A 15282-nucleotide genomic window follows, 5' to 3' on the forward strand; every position below is an offset into this window, starting at 1 on the left:
TGTTTTTGATGCATCAAGAAATAGCAGAAAAAGCCTATTAACTGGAAATATGGAAGAAAACAAATCAAAGGATTTAAAGATTATTTCTGGGGCAGGAAACACTGTACCAGGAGATAGCTTTTTTTAACCAACATTTTAGCACCCTATCTTAACTATGTACACGTGTCACATCAATAAGACTATTCAAAACTATAATCAGTGATATTTGGCTCATTAATGGAGATTAAGGGCAAACTGGAGAGTTGTTTCTAAAGGTATGTTCTAGAGCTCTAGATCCACCCTGTTGGGGACACTAGTAGGTACTTTATAAATACATGGAAGGCATACTTCTTGATTTACTTGTGATATGAAGTTGAGAGAACTTATTTAAAAGTCAGATATGAGATTTAAATTAAAAAACTAAAAAAACCCCTCAGATATGAGAATTAAAGAGTAAATGAATTGAGGCTATTAGGGAAGAAATAAAAGTACATCTTGGCTTAAAAATATTTACTGCTAAGGATAAAATGATTAAGACAATCATCACATGTGATACATATAGCTTTATACTGATGTAGGATTGGTATAAGAAAACTGGGGGACCACTAAAATTCGAGGGATACCTGGGTGGCTCAGTCAGTTAAGTGTCAAACTCGATTTCAGCTCGGGTTATGATTCCAGGGTCATGGAATCAAGCCCCACAGCAGGCTCCTCACTAAGCATGGAGCCTGCTTAATGTTCTCCTCGCTCTCTTTTCTCTCTCCTCTCTCCTTCCCTCCCTCCCTCTGCCTCTCCGCTCACTCATGCTAAAATAAAACAAATTTGATGCAATACTGAATATATTGGGTGCAACATTCACACCAAGGGGGGCATTATTCTTTACAGCTATTCCTTACAGTTGACCATTTTGCTAACAAATTCTAAATGCCAGATTTTGAGAGTAATAACAAAGGAGACCGGGATGGTTAAATAGATACATTTAACCAGGAGAACAGATGAATGGTTGTCTTCAAATATTTGTCCTGTGGAGGAGGAATTTAATACATTCTTACTTCAGTGTGCAGAAAGAATTACAGGTGAATATTTCATATATATCAGTCTCAGCTCAAAATGAAGACCAATCATACTTTTCCTGTGCTGTGCAGTATGGTCTCCAATTTAAAGATTTGCTAGACATGAAAACTATGTATACTTCAGTTGAGAAAATTGTTGAATTTATGCTTCGTGTAGAAGGATAAAAAAATTGGAATTCTCTCCCAATTTTAAAGATGTGATACCAAAAAAAAAAAAGAGAAAGTGGTTTTCAAATATTTTAAGAATCACAATTTAACTCTTTAGATATGTATGTAATGGATTGATAAAAAGTCTATTATTTGCTCAAATGAGAAGATGCAAACTTCATACCTGAATTATTGGGCATCTTATTACTGAGCATCTTTGATAAGAAGAATATGCCATTCTTTAGTTCTCAAGAATTATTAAATAAATCTGGTTTATATTGCCTTTTACTATGACATCAATTACCTGAATGAAATCCTGACGTTATTCCCAGGCTTCAAAATATCAGTTTCTGAGAAAATAGGCTTCCAAAAAGAATCTGCTTTTTATTATAACCACAAGCTAAGATCTTTCTGATTTCTCTTTTAAGTTCTCTAGAGTTTTCCTGAGCATTAAAAATATATGAAAAAACATTTTCCCAATGTATAAGTGAGACTTACAAGTTTTCCCCATGTTTTGACTTAAAAACTATAAAATATTCTCATAGTTGGAAAGTGACAAAAATCTAAATATTTCATAAAATGCAAAAAAATCTTCAAAGCTGTCAATATAAACCATAATCTTAACTGACCTACATTACTGTATCTAAATAAAGGGAATATCTTAATAAAATTGGATATTGGGATGATTTTCATGCATAAATTTATGCATAAATTTATGCATAAATTATTTTCTAGCAAAAATAGCTAGAATTCCTACCAAAATATGCCCACACATTAAAGATGTTGAATTATAAGAATACTAAACCTAAGAACGGAAGCACATTTATGTACTAAACAAGTGAATAAATACTATGTCGAGAAAAACTTGTGAGCAACTGTATATGAAGATCTTTTAAATATGCAATCTGTTTTATCTGAATGAGATAGAGTTGAATTTTGTTCTACAAAAATAACACAGAGGAAAGCTTTATGTAACAGAGCTCTTTCTTCAAGATTTTTGTTGTTGTTCTGCTGCTGTGGGGTGCCCTGTGGATAAACAGAGATAAGGGCCTCTTCCTGGTTTCACCTGAAATTGAGAACTTGCCAATCTCAGCAGAGAGGCTGGAATGGAGGTGGGAGCCCATATGAGCTACTGTGTTTGAGCCTGTTCCCTGACACTTAAGAAATGCCGGGAGTGAGGATGGAGCCATGCCTGATTAATTTCCATATTACTAGATGTGAAAATCTTGCCAAAGCCCAGAAATCAACAGTAAAGAACTTTCCATCAGATGGAAAAATAGGAACTCTCTCTGGTGGCAGAATAGGGAGTCATTTTTTATTAATGTGGGAGTATAAATTTTCTTTTATTCTTTCATTCTCCTAAAAATATATCATTTACACAATATAATTTGCATCTTAATTTACACTATATTTTTTTTAATGTTTTATTTATTTTTGAGACAGAGACAGAGCATGAACGGGGGAGGGTCAGAGAGAGGGAGACACAGAATTGAAACAGGCTCCAGGCTCTGAGCTGTCAGCACAGAGCCCGACGAGGAGCTTGAACTCACGGACCAGGAGATCATGACCTGAGCCGAAGTCGGCCATTCAACCGACTGAGCCACCCAGGCGCCCCTACACTATCTTTAATTCTTACCCTATACTTAATGGTCTAATTAATCATACAAAATGGTTTCTGGTTCTACCTATCAATTATATTTGGGTTTAGGATAAAATCTACTGTAACAGAATAAAACTTTCATAAATAGATGTTTATACCCTGAAAAAAATTACAAGCTAGTAATAGAAATGATACTACTGTGAGTCTTGTTCTGACAATTTTAATAATTGCACCAAAGTTACGTTCCACGGAAATCTAAACGTTTGATACAATATTTTCAATTACGTATATTTTGGAACTAGTGTTGGAAGTATAGTATTTGCTGTTAAATAAAATCCCATTAAAAGGAACATTTGTCCCAAAAATAAATGATAATCATCTCTACCTGTTGTAATGAGCATTGGGTATTGTATGTAAGTGATGAATCACTAAATTCTGTACTTGAAACTCATATTGTATGCTAACTGGAATTTAAATAAAAATTTGAGGAAAAAACAAAAAAAATATAGCTCAAAAAAAAAAAGGCATTTATATCTGCCCAACTTTTTGGCCTTCTCTAAAATTCTTACATATGACTCATATTTTTATCAGCTCATAAAATGTTTAATTTATAATTCACATAAAGCCTTATTTCATATTTAGTTTACATAATTATTAATATATTTAGATTTCAAATCATATTGAAAAGACCCAAGTAAAACCAATATTTGTCATAAAAGAATTTCAACTTGCTTCAATAATATCTAGTTTGTTTTCATTGTTTTTTCTTATACTTGGTTTTTTCGTACTCCGTCATTAAAATCATTTCCAGATAGTAAGCAACAGCAGTACGTTTATCGGTATATTGATATATTAAATACTTGTGTGCTTTAATAAAATAAAAATGCTACAAAATGTCTACCTTCCAAGTCAAGACACAGGATATTAAGAGTTCCAAAGCCTTCCATGTGTGTCTCACAACAGCACCCTTCCCTCCTTTTTTAGGGACAACTGCAACCCCTAGTGTTTATTAATTATATCCTTCCTTTTCTAGTTTTAAAATTATGTCTGTTGTATCTGTAAAGTTTCAAACTGGAAAGGAAAACCACTGTATTATGAGATATGAATTATATTATACAAATTAGCCCTTATACAATTGTGGGAGGGGATGAGGAAGGAGAAGTCCAAAAAGGATCAGAAAAACTAACCGACAATATTTGGTATTATTAAGATGTCAGAGCTGGCAGGATGCTAGGCACTTCCAGCTACTAGAAGTACAAAGAGGCTTGGTGGAAAATTCCAAGGAAGGTTATTGGGGCTATTGCTTCATGTATAATATGCATGTAAATTTCCTCCATATATTCTATAGTCTGGTAACTCACTTCCTTTTAGTGCTGAATAATATTCCATTGCCTGAATATACCACAATTTATCCACTCACCAACTAAAGGAAATTTTTGTTGCTTCCAATTTTTGGCAATTGTAAATAAAGCTACTGTAAACAAAGTATGCTTTTTTAGTCTTTACTAGCTGTAAGATATAATATCGAATCTCCTGATCCATTCCTATTGTTCTCCACTGTAGCAAGTGCTCTGTAAATATCCCTAACACACAGTAACCACACGTAAATATCTACTGAATGAATTAAATAGAAATTCCCAAAGATTCTAAATGGAAAAGCCTGATAATATCAAGTGTTGACAAGGATGCGGATAACTAGAATTCTCATTCAACCATCCTCAGAAAATATTTACTAAACCCAAGCCTGTGCATACACTAAGATTCAACTCCTGTCTACATATTGAACAGGTCTGCATACATGTTGGCCAAAACACAGGCGAGAAATGTTAACAGCATTATTTGTAAGTCTCAAATTTAAAACAACTCTAAATGCTTGCCAGCTGGATAACCATATAAATCATATTCGTATGTCATACAATTGTATATTCATACTAGATTGCAATGACAAATCACAATTACAACATGAATCTCAATTTTGTGACTCTCAATTTATCCAAGTTCTATCCATGTAAGGTTCAAAGGCAGACAAACTTATCTATGATATTTCATGTCTGAATACAGGTTACCCTCATTGGGGGGGGCAGTGACTACAATAGGGTATATGGGGAATTTCTAGGGAGTGGATATTGATTTGGGTGCTGACTACACAGGTGCATTCACTTTGGAAAATTCATCGAACTGGATCTTTAAAATTTTGCTGGATAGGTGTGCCTGGGTGGCTCAGTCGGTTAAGCATCTGACTTCGGCTCAGGTCATGATCATGCAGTCCCTAAGTTTGAGCCCCGTGTCAGGTTCTGTGCTGACAACTCAAGGCCTGGAGCTGCTTTGGATTCTGTGTCTCCCTCTCTGCCCCTCCCCTGCTCGCACTCTCTCAAAAATATTAAAAAAAATTAAAATTTTGCTGGATGTCACATTTCCATAAAAGTTTACTTAAAAAAAACCCTAGTCCAAATTGATTTCTCTTATACTAGAGTATAACTTGCTTTAGATCTTATTTCAGATTGTTCAATGTGTTATTAGCCTTATACAATATTAGGGTTTTTAGCTCTTGAAGTAAAAGAATTATTGGGTGCATGATATTAAGCAAAATACATCAAGTATTTAGATAATGAGCCTGAATGACAACCACCTTACCTATTGTTCCATTTAACTCTAAAAACCGTTTTTTGGTAGTCACTGTTTTTATGCCAAGAAAATTAAATCTTGTTTCTTGACATGTTAACTTGCCATAGCACACGCAGTGAATTCATAGGAGTCTTGATCCAAACCTAGACATTCTACCACCACAATGGTACTCCATACCACAAGATCTAGGATAAACTTAATATGTAAATTGCAGAAGGCTTGAGATTAATGACCTCTCTCCAAACTCTTCTGGTAAAAGAAAGTTTACATTTCTCTTGGTGAAGTCAAGAATATATTCCCTTATGTAAGACTAATACAAAACCAGCTTATGCACCATCAAATGCACCATCAATCTGCAGTTTGTAACCCTAGGGCTCTCAAAGTAACTTCTCGACTGAGAAGACTTGATGGACTTTTCTCTTTATTGTCTGGACAATAAATTTCTTCACAGGATGTTCTCGTGTATCTTTTCCTTCCATCCTCCAAATGCCGTCTCACCTTTTGACCAAAAATAGTCCCATCAATACCTCTACTGGCTCCTTCCCCACAACTTGAATGTTGTAACTATACATATGTAAATAACTGAATGGTCCCTAAATCATCACCCTTAAAAAGATCCCCCTCTTGGACTTCCCATCTCCAACCTTATTTTCAATGTGCTTATATTTTATGATGAGGATTGTCTGATAATCTTCCTAGAACACAGCTTTCACACCCACTCCGAAAAATTCAATGATTTAATATTACAGAATTTTTAAATTTTTAAAAATCTCAAACATGATCCCTATTGATCCTCCATATAGAATCTCAAGTCATATTTTTTTCAAGGCTTAAATGCCATTTAGTTCACAGTGTAGTATTAGTTTCATGTGCACAATTTAGTGATTCAACACTTGCATACAACACCCAGTGCTCATCCTAAGTGCCCTCCTTAATCCCCATCACCTATTTAACCCATCTCCCCACCCACCTCCCCTCAGGTAACCATCAGTTTTTTCTGTGAGTCCATTTCTTGGTTTGCCTCTTTTCCCCCTACCCCACGTTAATGTTTCTTAAATTCCACATAGAAGTGAAATCACATGGTATTGGTCTTTGATTGCCCAAGTCATATTTCCAAACCTCCTCTCTGAAATGAGCCACTGTTTCTGGTGTCTGGCATTGCTAAGGAATGGTCTCCTACCCAAGTTCTACCCATCAAGGCCAATGCCTGCAACTGAAAGTATACTTCCTGACTTCCCCTAACATGTTTCTGCCTTATTTGGGTGTTTTTTTTTGTTTTGTTTTGTTTTGCATGAACTGTGAGAGTCCCTTGAGAAGATATCATCTTTAGTTTTCTACAATTCCTAACGTAGTGCCTGATACAGACAGCCTTTTAATGATCTTGAATGGATAGAGGATTTTTTTTTTTTTTTGGCAGTTCAGTGGCATCCATTCCCTTCATAGTTACTTCCACAATCTGAGTTTCCCCGGGTCACAACTGCAAAATAAAAACCCAGGAAAATAAAAATTCAGGACAGTCTTAGAAGATCACTTTAGAACTTCGTTAACAACTGGTAGAACTTATAGGGGCTACCAGAAACTTTGCAGTATTTCATCTCTCACAAATATATATCATGATGTAGGATAGGAGACTTAGTACAAAGGTCTCATTACAATATGATGTGATAAAGTACCTTCTTAAACACATCCTACTAGATTTAGGGTTGAGGCAAATTGGTGCAGGAGCTTAAGAATAATCTTGGGGATGGGAGAGGGAGTACAACCAGGAAGCAGATACCAGGAAGTATCTATAGAAATAAAGGTAACTCCAATCTGCTGCAATTAGGAAGTTTTAGGGAAGTTATTAAACTTTAGATAGTCATAGATTTCTATGAGGCATGAAGTCTTTTACAAGTCTGAGGTGGCAAGGTGATTCAACGGAGCACCAACAAAATTTCTTACAATTTGTTGAGATTTGTTTGCCAACCTGACACGTAACCTACTTTAGGTATCCTGATGGATCTCTCTGCCTTCTGCTTTGGGTACCACCTGCAGTTCATACCTGCCCACTTAAGATGATAAGTAGATTATATGTATAGACCCAACACTCAGTCATGACAAACCTTTGTTTTAGGCCCACAGAGTTTTGCTGGTTGTGTTCAAATTAGTAATTCATCTTTACGAGCCCCTTTGATAATCCATTACAAAAAGGCTTGTTCCAAATTTTTCTATAATGAGTGTAATACCTACTACTTTAAAAAACAGACCCATAATTTTTCCTTTAGACACCTAAGAATGGAAGAAAGAGCAATGGTTTTTGGAAGTTTCTTCTTCTTAGAACATTTTTAAACATTTGAAGTGTTTCTAGTATTATGTGATTTGTTACCATAAACAATATGTCAACTATCAAATTTTTCAAATGTATATTTTTAAACTTTTCAAGCAAAATTTTCTGATCTGTTTAAATGGCATCCAAATCTTTTGAAGTTTGAGTTTTAACACTATTTGTCAAAGCAAAAATACAAAGTTACAAAACACCACAAGAATCATCCAATTAAAAATGGGCAGAGCACCTGAAGAGACATTCTTCCCAAGATGACCAACAGGCACATGAAACAATGTTCAATATCGCTTATCAGGGAAATCAAATCAAAACCACAAGGAGATGTCACCTTACACTTATCTTTTTGATACAAGTCTTTTTGATGTGTTGGCTCAGGCATGGAGAAAAAGGAACCCTTGTAAACTGATGCAGCCACCGTAGAAAATAGTATGGAGGGTCCTTGAGAGATTAAAATAGAACCACCAAAAGATCTGGTTATTCCACTATTGATATTTGTTCCCTCCAAAATGAAAATATTAATTCAAAAAGCTATATGCATCCTTATGTCTATTGAAGCATCTACAACAACCAATACATAGAAGCTACCTAAGTGTCCATTGATGGATAAAGATGTGGTACATACACACAATGGAATATCACTCTGCCATAAAAAGGGTAAGATCTTGCCATTTGTGACAACATGGAGGGATCTAGAAGGTATCATGCTAAGCCAAAGAAGTCAAGGGCAAATGTTATGATACTTATATGTGGAATCTTAAAAGCAAAACTACTAAGCAGAAACAAACCCATAAATACAGAGGGCAAACCGTGACTGCCTGAGGGGGAAGAGGCAAAATGGGTGAAAGGAAGTAGTGGGTATTGGCTTCCAATTGGAATGAAGAAGTCCTTCAGATAAGGAATACAGTCAATAGTGTTATAATAGCACTGTATGTGACAGGTCATAGCCACACTTGTGGTGAGCACAGCACAGTATAGAGCTGTAGAATCATGGTAGTGTACTCCTGAACCAATACCCTGTGTCCACTCTATTGAAATAAATCAAAATTACAAACTTGAAAAAATATAGCATTCTAGTACTTTTCAAGAGCTGAAAGACATTATAGAAAGTGAAAATTTGTTACAATTTTTTTGTATAATCGGTAATTATACTTAAAGTCAGTTACTAATATACAACAGAAACACCCAGTAATAAACTTTTTTCTGTAAGAAGGTATGTACTTCCATGAAATAATTTTTTCAGCTATGGAAGCTACGAAGTCACATATTGGGATAAACCAGAGTTTTGAACTTCTGTAACAGTGTTGAACTAAGATTTTCAAAACTAATGAAACACCATCCTACTTTTTTATTTTGAGCCAGCACAAGCAGGGAAGAGGCAGAGAGAGAGGGAGACAGAGAATCTCAAGAAGGCTCCATGCTGCCAAAGCAGAGCCCAGTGTGGGGCTGGAACCCACAAAGCCACAAGATCATGACCTGAGCTGAAACCAACTCAGATGCTTAACTGAGCCAGCCAGTACTCCCTTAAAAATTTTTTTTAATTCCAGTCTCATTAACAAAGTGTTACATTCATTTCAGGGATACGATAGTGTGATTCAACGATTCCATACTTCATCCAGTGCTCATCACAAGTGTACTCCTTAATCCCCATTATCCTACCCCTTTTTAAAAATGAAATTACTCCTGAGGCCCCTGGGTGGCTCAGTCAGTTAAGCATCCAACTTCGGCTCAGGTCATGATCTCCCAAGTGCATGAATTCAAGCCCCACGTTGGGCTCTGTGCTGACAGCTCAGAGACTGGAGCCTGCTTCAGATTCTGTGTCTCCCTCTCTCTTTGCCCCTTCCCCACTCCCACTCTCAAAAAAAATAAACATTAAGAAAATATGCATTTAAAGAAATAAAAATGAGATTACTCTAACAGTTTTATAGATTTGTAATGTATTTGAGAAATGTTACCTATGATCAAAATAGAGAACAGTCTAGAGAATGTCAAAGAGACTCTTTACAACATTAATGTCAAAACCTTTGTTGTTCCTGTGATTATATAGGAACTAAAATGGTTTTCTCAAACTACTGAAAGTTGACAAATACAATTAGGGTATCTAAATGCACTAATATTAACAATGCCTATATATCCTACATAAACAGAATCAGAGTACAGAGATATTGTAGAGTACTGAGAGTATGTTCTTATAAAACATCTAAAAATCTATTTCCAGAGATTCTTAACCATTCCAACCATTATGTCCGGGAATACAGAATTATCAACACATGTCCATTTTAATATAGATGTGTAAAGAAAAACAGAATATCACCATTTCATGTTTTTTTTGAGTTAACATTCTAACTTCATTCAGTATAAAACACAAGTCTCTTATGATCTCATCAGTATATATCTACTTAAATTTTTTCTAGGTTTTCCATTTTAAACTTACAAGGCCCATTTGTGTCTCCAAGATTATTTTCATTCCATCCTGTATCTTGGTGCATGCTCTCCCTTTTGGTGAGGCATGAAATCCACCTACACCAAGGAGGCAGATGCCCAAATTAGGCAAAAACAATTCTCACATAGGGACTTAGGACACCACGCATTTCTTGCCAGGTTATAATGAAATATATCCTACTAGTTAGGCTTTCTAGAAAAATCTGTCAAAATTATGTTCTCAAGTACAATCCTCATCACTAATTATTGGATAATTACAGTGTATTAAGGTCCCAGTATTATGAGTCTGCAATATTATAAGTCACATAGTTACTGAAATGAAAGAGGAATCCAATTCTGCATTCTGACCATTTGTTTATGTAGTACATTCATCACTAAACTGAAAACTTCTCGTATGCAGGGATTGTGCCTGATTTATCTAGTGCCCAGTGTCTAACCTGTAGGGGATGCACATTACGTTGGTGACAGCCCATGATGTATAGTAGAAAGATATAGTAACAAATGGAAACAGTTTAATACTTCCTGATAAAGTATGTTCAACTATAACGTGGAATAAAATAGGTTTCCAGCTTTTTACTACGGTTATATAGATCTTTTCCAAATATAAGAAAATAAATTACTATAGTTTTACTGAATTCTCCACTCCACAAAGAATTGACAGTTTCTTGAACCATTTCCCGACACATTACCTTTCCCCTGGCTGCTGCTGGCCTTAGGGAGAGGCAGTAACAAGTTTCTTTCATCCAGAGTGAGAGCCCCAGTGGAAGAAGCCTCCCAATCCCTGCCCTGAGACCCTCAATGTTCTTTTGTTACAGGAGACTGTGAACTTGACAGTATAGATTTACTAGGTATATGCTGGTACCACATGCTCATTGCTAAAAGTGCTTCTCTTGGTTGCATTCTCTGTCACATTAGAGATTACAGATACAAGCCTCTGTATACATTTAAAAAAAGAAACACTTTGGGAGAAAGTCCTAGAATCTAGAAGATTCAAATATCAAGCTGTCTTTTTTTAATGAGTTGTCTCGTGGGAGTGCCTGGGTGGCTCAGTCGGTTGAGCGTCTGACTTCAGCTCAGGTCATGATGTCACAGCTCTGTGAGTTCGAGCCCCGCATTAGGCTCTGTGCTGACAGTTCGGAGCCTGCTTCCCATTCTGTGTCTCCCTCTCTCTCTGCCCCTAACCCACTTGCATTCTGCCTCTGTCTCTCTCAAAAATAAACATTAAAAAAAATCTTTTTTAATGAGTTGTCTCATTTTTGGAGGAAAAAACAATTCTTAACAAAAAGACAAAAAATAAGTTCTTTAGTTCTGTTGGATCATTAACCCCAGAACACAATGGGATGCCTATTTTCTTACCAAACATGACTTCATTTTATGTAGAGAATAAAAGCATTCTAGGAAAATGAACCCGTTAAAAGAGATAATGGGAAAATAAGTTATTATGAATTTACTTAAAGGGCATTTGCTAGAACAGTTTGACTACATATGTAACATTAATAGACATGCAACAGAAGAGAAAAACAAAACTTTTACTCACCTTTTAAGGACCATCTTGGTCATGAGCACGTCTTTTTTTTACTAAATAATGTGACACCATAAATTTTTATTGTTTATAATATATAGAAATATAAAAACTTCTAGTATTTAAAATTGATAGCTTAACAATAGATCTTGTTTTTAAAATGCCAACGTTAGTTTCTAACAGATTTAAAATATTAATAGCTTAAAACTCAAATTAACACCATGTACTATTCAACAGTTAAATGTTTAATAAGAAATTAATGACTTGTTAATTTAAGAAAAACAGCACCAAGAGAAAAGAGGCTTTCATTACAATACAGGATCTATTCAGAGACTTAAAACATTTCAGGTATTGATCCAAGTAGTAAAAATACAACATACATACGAATTATGCAAAGCACAAAGCCACAACACATGTCATTAATAAACAAGGGTTAAAATAGAATCATTTCACATGGACTAATCACAAAAATAGTCATTAAATTAACAGACATATGTTAAGATTTCTTTAATCATGCTCATAAATTACAAGATTTTCCACAAGATGGAGCAAATCTAAATGTGTATTTACAACTTTCTTCCTAGTCACATTTAAATGATTTAACACTTTACAATTTTACTTTAAAAAGAAACGTTTGAGATTTCATGTCATTCCTGTATGTATATGTATACATATACACACAAATTTGTAATTTTCTAACCTAGTGTATATGATCTGCTGAAATTAAAGTTACCCTTGAAAGAACATTAACCTGATATGTTAATAAGAGGTATTCTGAAGTTTGGCTTATATGTAGCAACACAAAGAGGTAAAAGGTTATATCTGGTTCTAACAACAACAACAAAAACCATTTCAGATCCCTTAAACTCTTTTAATATAAAAGGCTAATTTAAGGAATAAAATTCTTCATATAACAAAAGAAATCCAGGCACTTTAATATGTGTGTACTTTATACCTGTAAAAAGTGAATAAATAAGTTTGTAAAAACTCTGATATAAACATTGTGATTTTAAAATTTTCATCTTCAATTTCTGAGAAAAAGACACTACGATTCCTCACTAGTGCAGAGTCTGAATTATTCAGTGAGATCCTTTTGGAATAGACACGCAGTAATGAAGAACTGTGTACTTCTGTGTTACTTTTTTGTAACTGGGTATTTTCTTGGTTATTGGTTTTTGTGAGGCTGAAAAAGTTATCCATGCACACAACCTTACTGAACATTCAGGTTTCTCGCTTACAATTTACATACAAAAAGAGCATGACACAAATATATCGGAATACAGTATTAGATGACTTCCAACACAATATATAAACATTGTGTGATACTGTATACCTTAGACTTACACAACGTTCTATGCCAATTGTATCTCAAAGCTGGAAAGAAATTGTGTAAATACGATACCGAGTATGTAGAGAAGGCTGACAAACCTCGTAGGAGGTTTTAAAATACTGAAGAATGAAAAACACTAAAAACTGACCCCAAATGAATATTTATAATTCTAATAGTCTATAACTTTCAGTATTTTATGCCGTATTTGAAAAGCATTATGTTTATTACATAGAGCAGGCATCAGCAAACTTTTCCCAAAAGGGGCCAAACAGTAAATATTTCAGGCTTTAAGAGCCAGTCTCTATTACAATAACTATAGTACCAAAAGCAGCCATGGGTAATACTTTGAAAACAAAAAAGTGTGGATGACTGTTCCTATAAAACTCATTTACAAAAATAGGCAATAGGCCAGATTTGATCTATGGGCCATAGTCTGCTGACCCCTCAAACAAAAAATATCACTGAAACAATTTTAGGTACTTCAGAAATAAATGCCATTACAATTTAACCCTCTAAGTGGTTAGGAGTCTGTTTTCCGAATTGGGACAAAACTCTAAGAAACAATCCATAGCCTTATTAAGAACTAGGCTTGTAATGTCAAAAAAATGAAGGACACCATAACAGATCTAGTAAAGAGAAGGTGAATTTCCACTAAGATAGTTGACCTAAAAAGGTATCTTTTTATAGTGAGTTCCTATATTATTTCAAATCTCTCCAACTAGACTATAAAACTCCATAGGAGTAAGAAATCGGTCTTGATTTCTGTTATACTACCTGGATATAGATGGTCAATATTTTACTAAGTAAATATGTGAATGCCTTCTATGGCAAAATAGGTTTACGTTAGTTCCAACAAAGTGATGCAGCAGTTTAAGATCCTCCTATAATGTTAAACTTTCCTGTCGTTTTCCATCAGTCACACTGACTACAGAGAGGCATTTCAGCCTGAACTAGAACTTGACCTACTCTTCTAATAGGAATTGGAACTTTTGTTCATATCACATTGTAAAGCTTTGACTTGGGGAAAGCAAACCAAGTGCAGACATCAGGGTTGGATCATAAAGCCAGAGTTATAATTATTTTCCAAGTAAAGAACTGTAGAGCTTTATAGAGACAGACTCACAACAGTTCTTCAGTTGGAAAAAGTATACTTGATTGTTCATGATTTAAAATATGAAAGGTGACCAAAATGTTCATTTCAACATATTTATATATTAATTATTCTTCAAAGCCTGGATATTTGAAATATACTTAAATAAACCAGTCATGAACAATACTTATGAATTTTGTCTATGGCTCCAAAAAAAAAAAATAAAAATAAATTAAAACATCCCCAAAACGTAACTCCACACAGTGGAAGATTCACATAAATTACTATACAAATATTTTTCTGTGATGTATGTAACAGACTTTAACAATTCACTTTAAATTTCTCTGTCTTTTAATATTTTCACATTTCCAAACAAAATACTAAGTTTAACAATGATTAAAAAAAAAAAAAAAAAGACAGTTTTAAAGAATGTTATTTGCTTTTGGATCAGTTACTAGACATTGACAGACAAAAGCCACGTACAGTTATACACTTAAACAAGACACAGCCTTAATTTGCCATTGTAACAAGCACAATGTTAACATTATTTACAAATGTATACAGTGAAACAATTATAATTAGAGGACAAGCCAAAGATGTACTGGAGGAAAATATGTCCATTAGAATAGTGCTATGGTTCAAAATTCACTTGTAAAAAAATAAATACATCTAAGATTATATATATTACATTACTTGAAATTGAATGGATTCTTCTTCCAAACTATCAAATTTAGTAACATAAGCCAAGATGGCCAGTGATCTGCTTAAAAAATAAGATAGAGTGTGCACCACAACGTATAAAGAAATTAAGGTAAAAGGGTCACAGTAAAACACAACAAAATGGACAAAAATAAGAACACTATCGTACCGACTTCCATGGTCCCCGATGCCATGATACGTCACCAGGGCAAGCATGCACATGACACTGCACCACACTAGGTGGCTTGCTTAAGATCTCACAGTTTTGCTCTTGTGACATTTGGCCATTGGGAAACTGACATATTACGAATCTTGATTTTATTCCTCCTCCACATGTTTGTGTACACTAAAAATAAGAAAATTCAAAACTATGTGGTTTGAAAGACAGTATTATATTGCTTAATTCACTGTTTCATACCTAAGTCGTAATGCTAGAGTTTTCTTCCTGAGTAAAA

General features: G+C 34.6%; 1 protein-coding gene across 3 annotated transcripts in view; it reads right to left on the minus strand.

Annotated features, from left to right (window-relative positions):
- The window catches only part of ADAMTS20 (ADAM metallopeptidase with thrombospondin type 1 motif 20), a 178731-nt gene that overhangs the window by 57607 nt on the left and 105842 nt on the right, over window positions 1–15282 (minus strand). For 2 of the 3 annotated variants that reach the window (XM_060657892.3, XM_060657890.3), the window contains exon 28: window positions 14997–15173. The exons of the other annotated variant lie outside the window; for it this stretch is intronic. In XM_060657892.3, coding sequence (XP_060513875.3) covers window positions 14997–15173 — 177 coding nt within the window. The remainder of the gene's footprint in view (window positions 1–14996; window positions 15174–15282) is intronic. 3 annotated transcript variants of the gene reach the window in all.

Source organism: Panthera onca, chromosome B4, assembly GCF_046562875.1.
Source record: "Panthera onca isolate mPanOnc1 chromosome B4, mPanOnc1 haplotype 2, whole genome shotgun sequence".
NCBI classification, from domain to species: Eukaryota; Metazoa; Chordata; class Mammalia; order Carnivora; family Felidae; genus Panthera; species Panthera onca.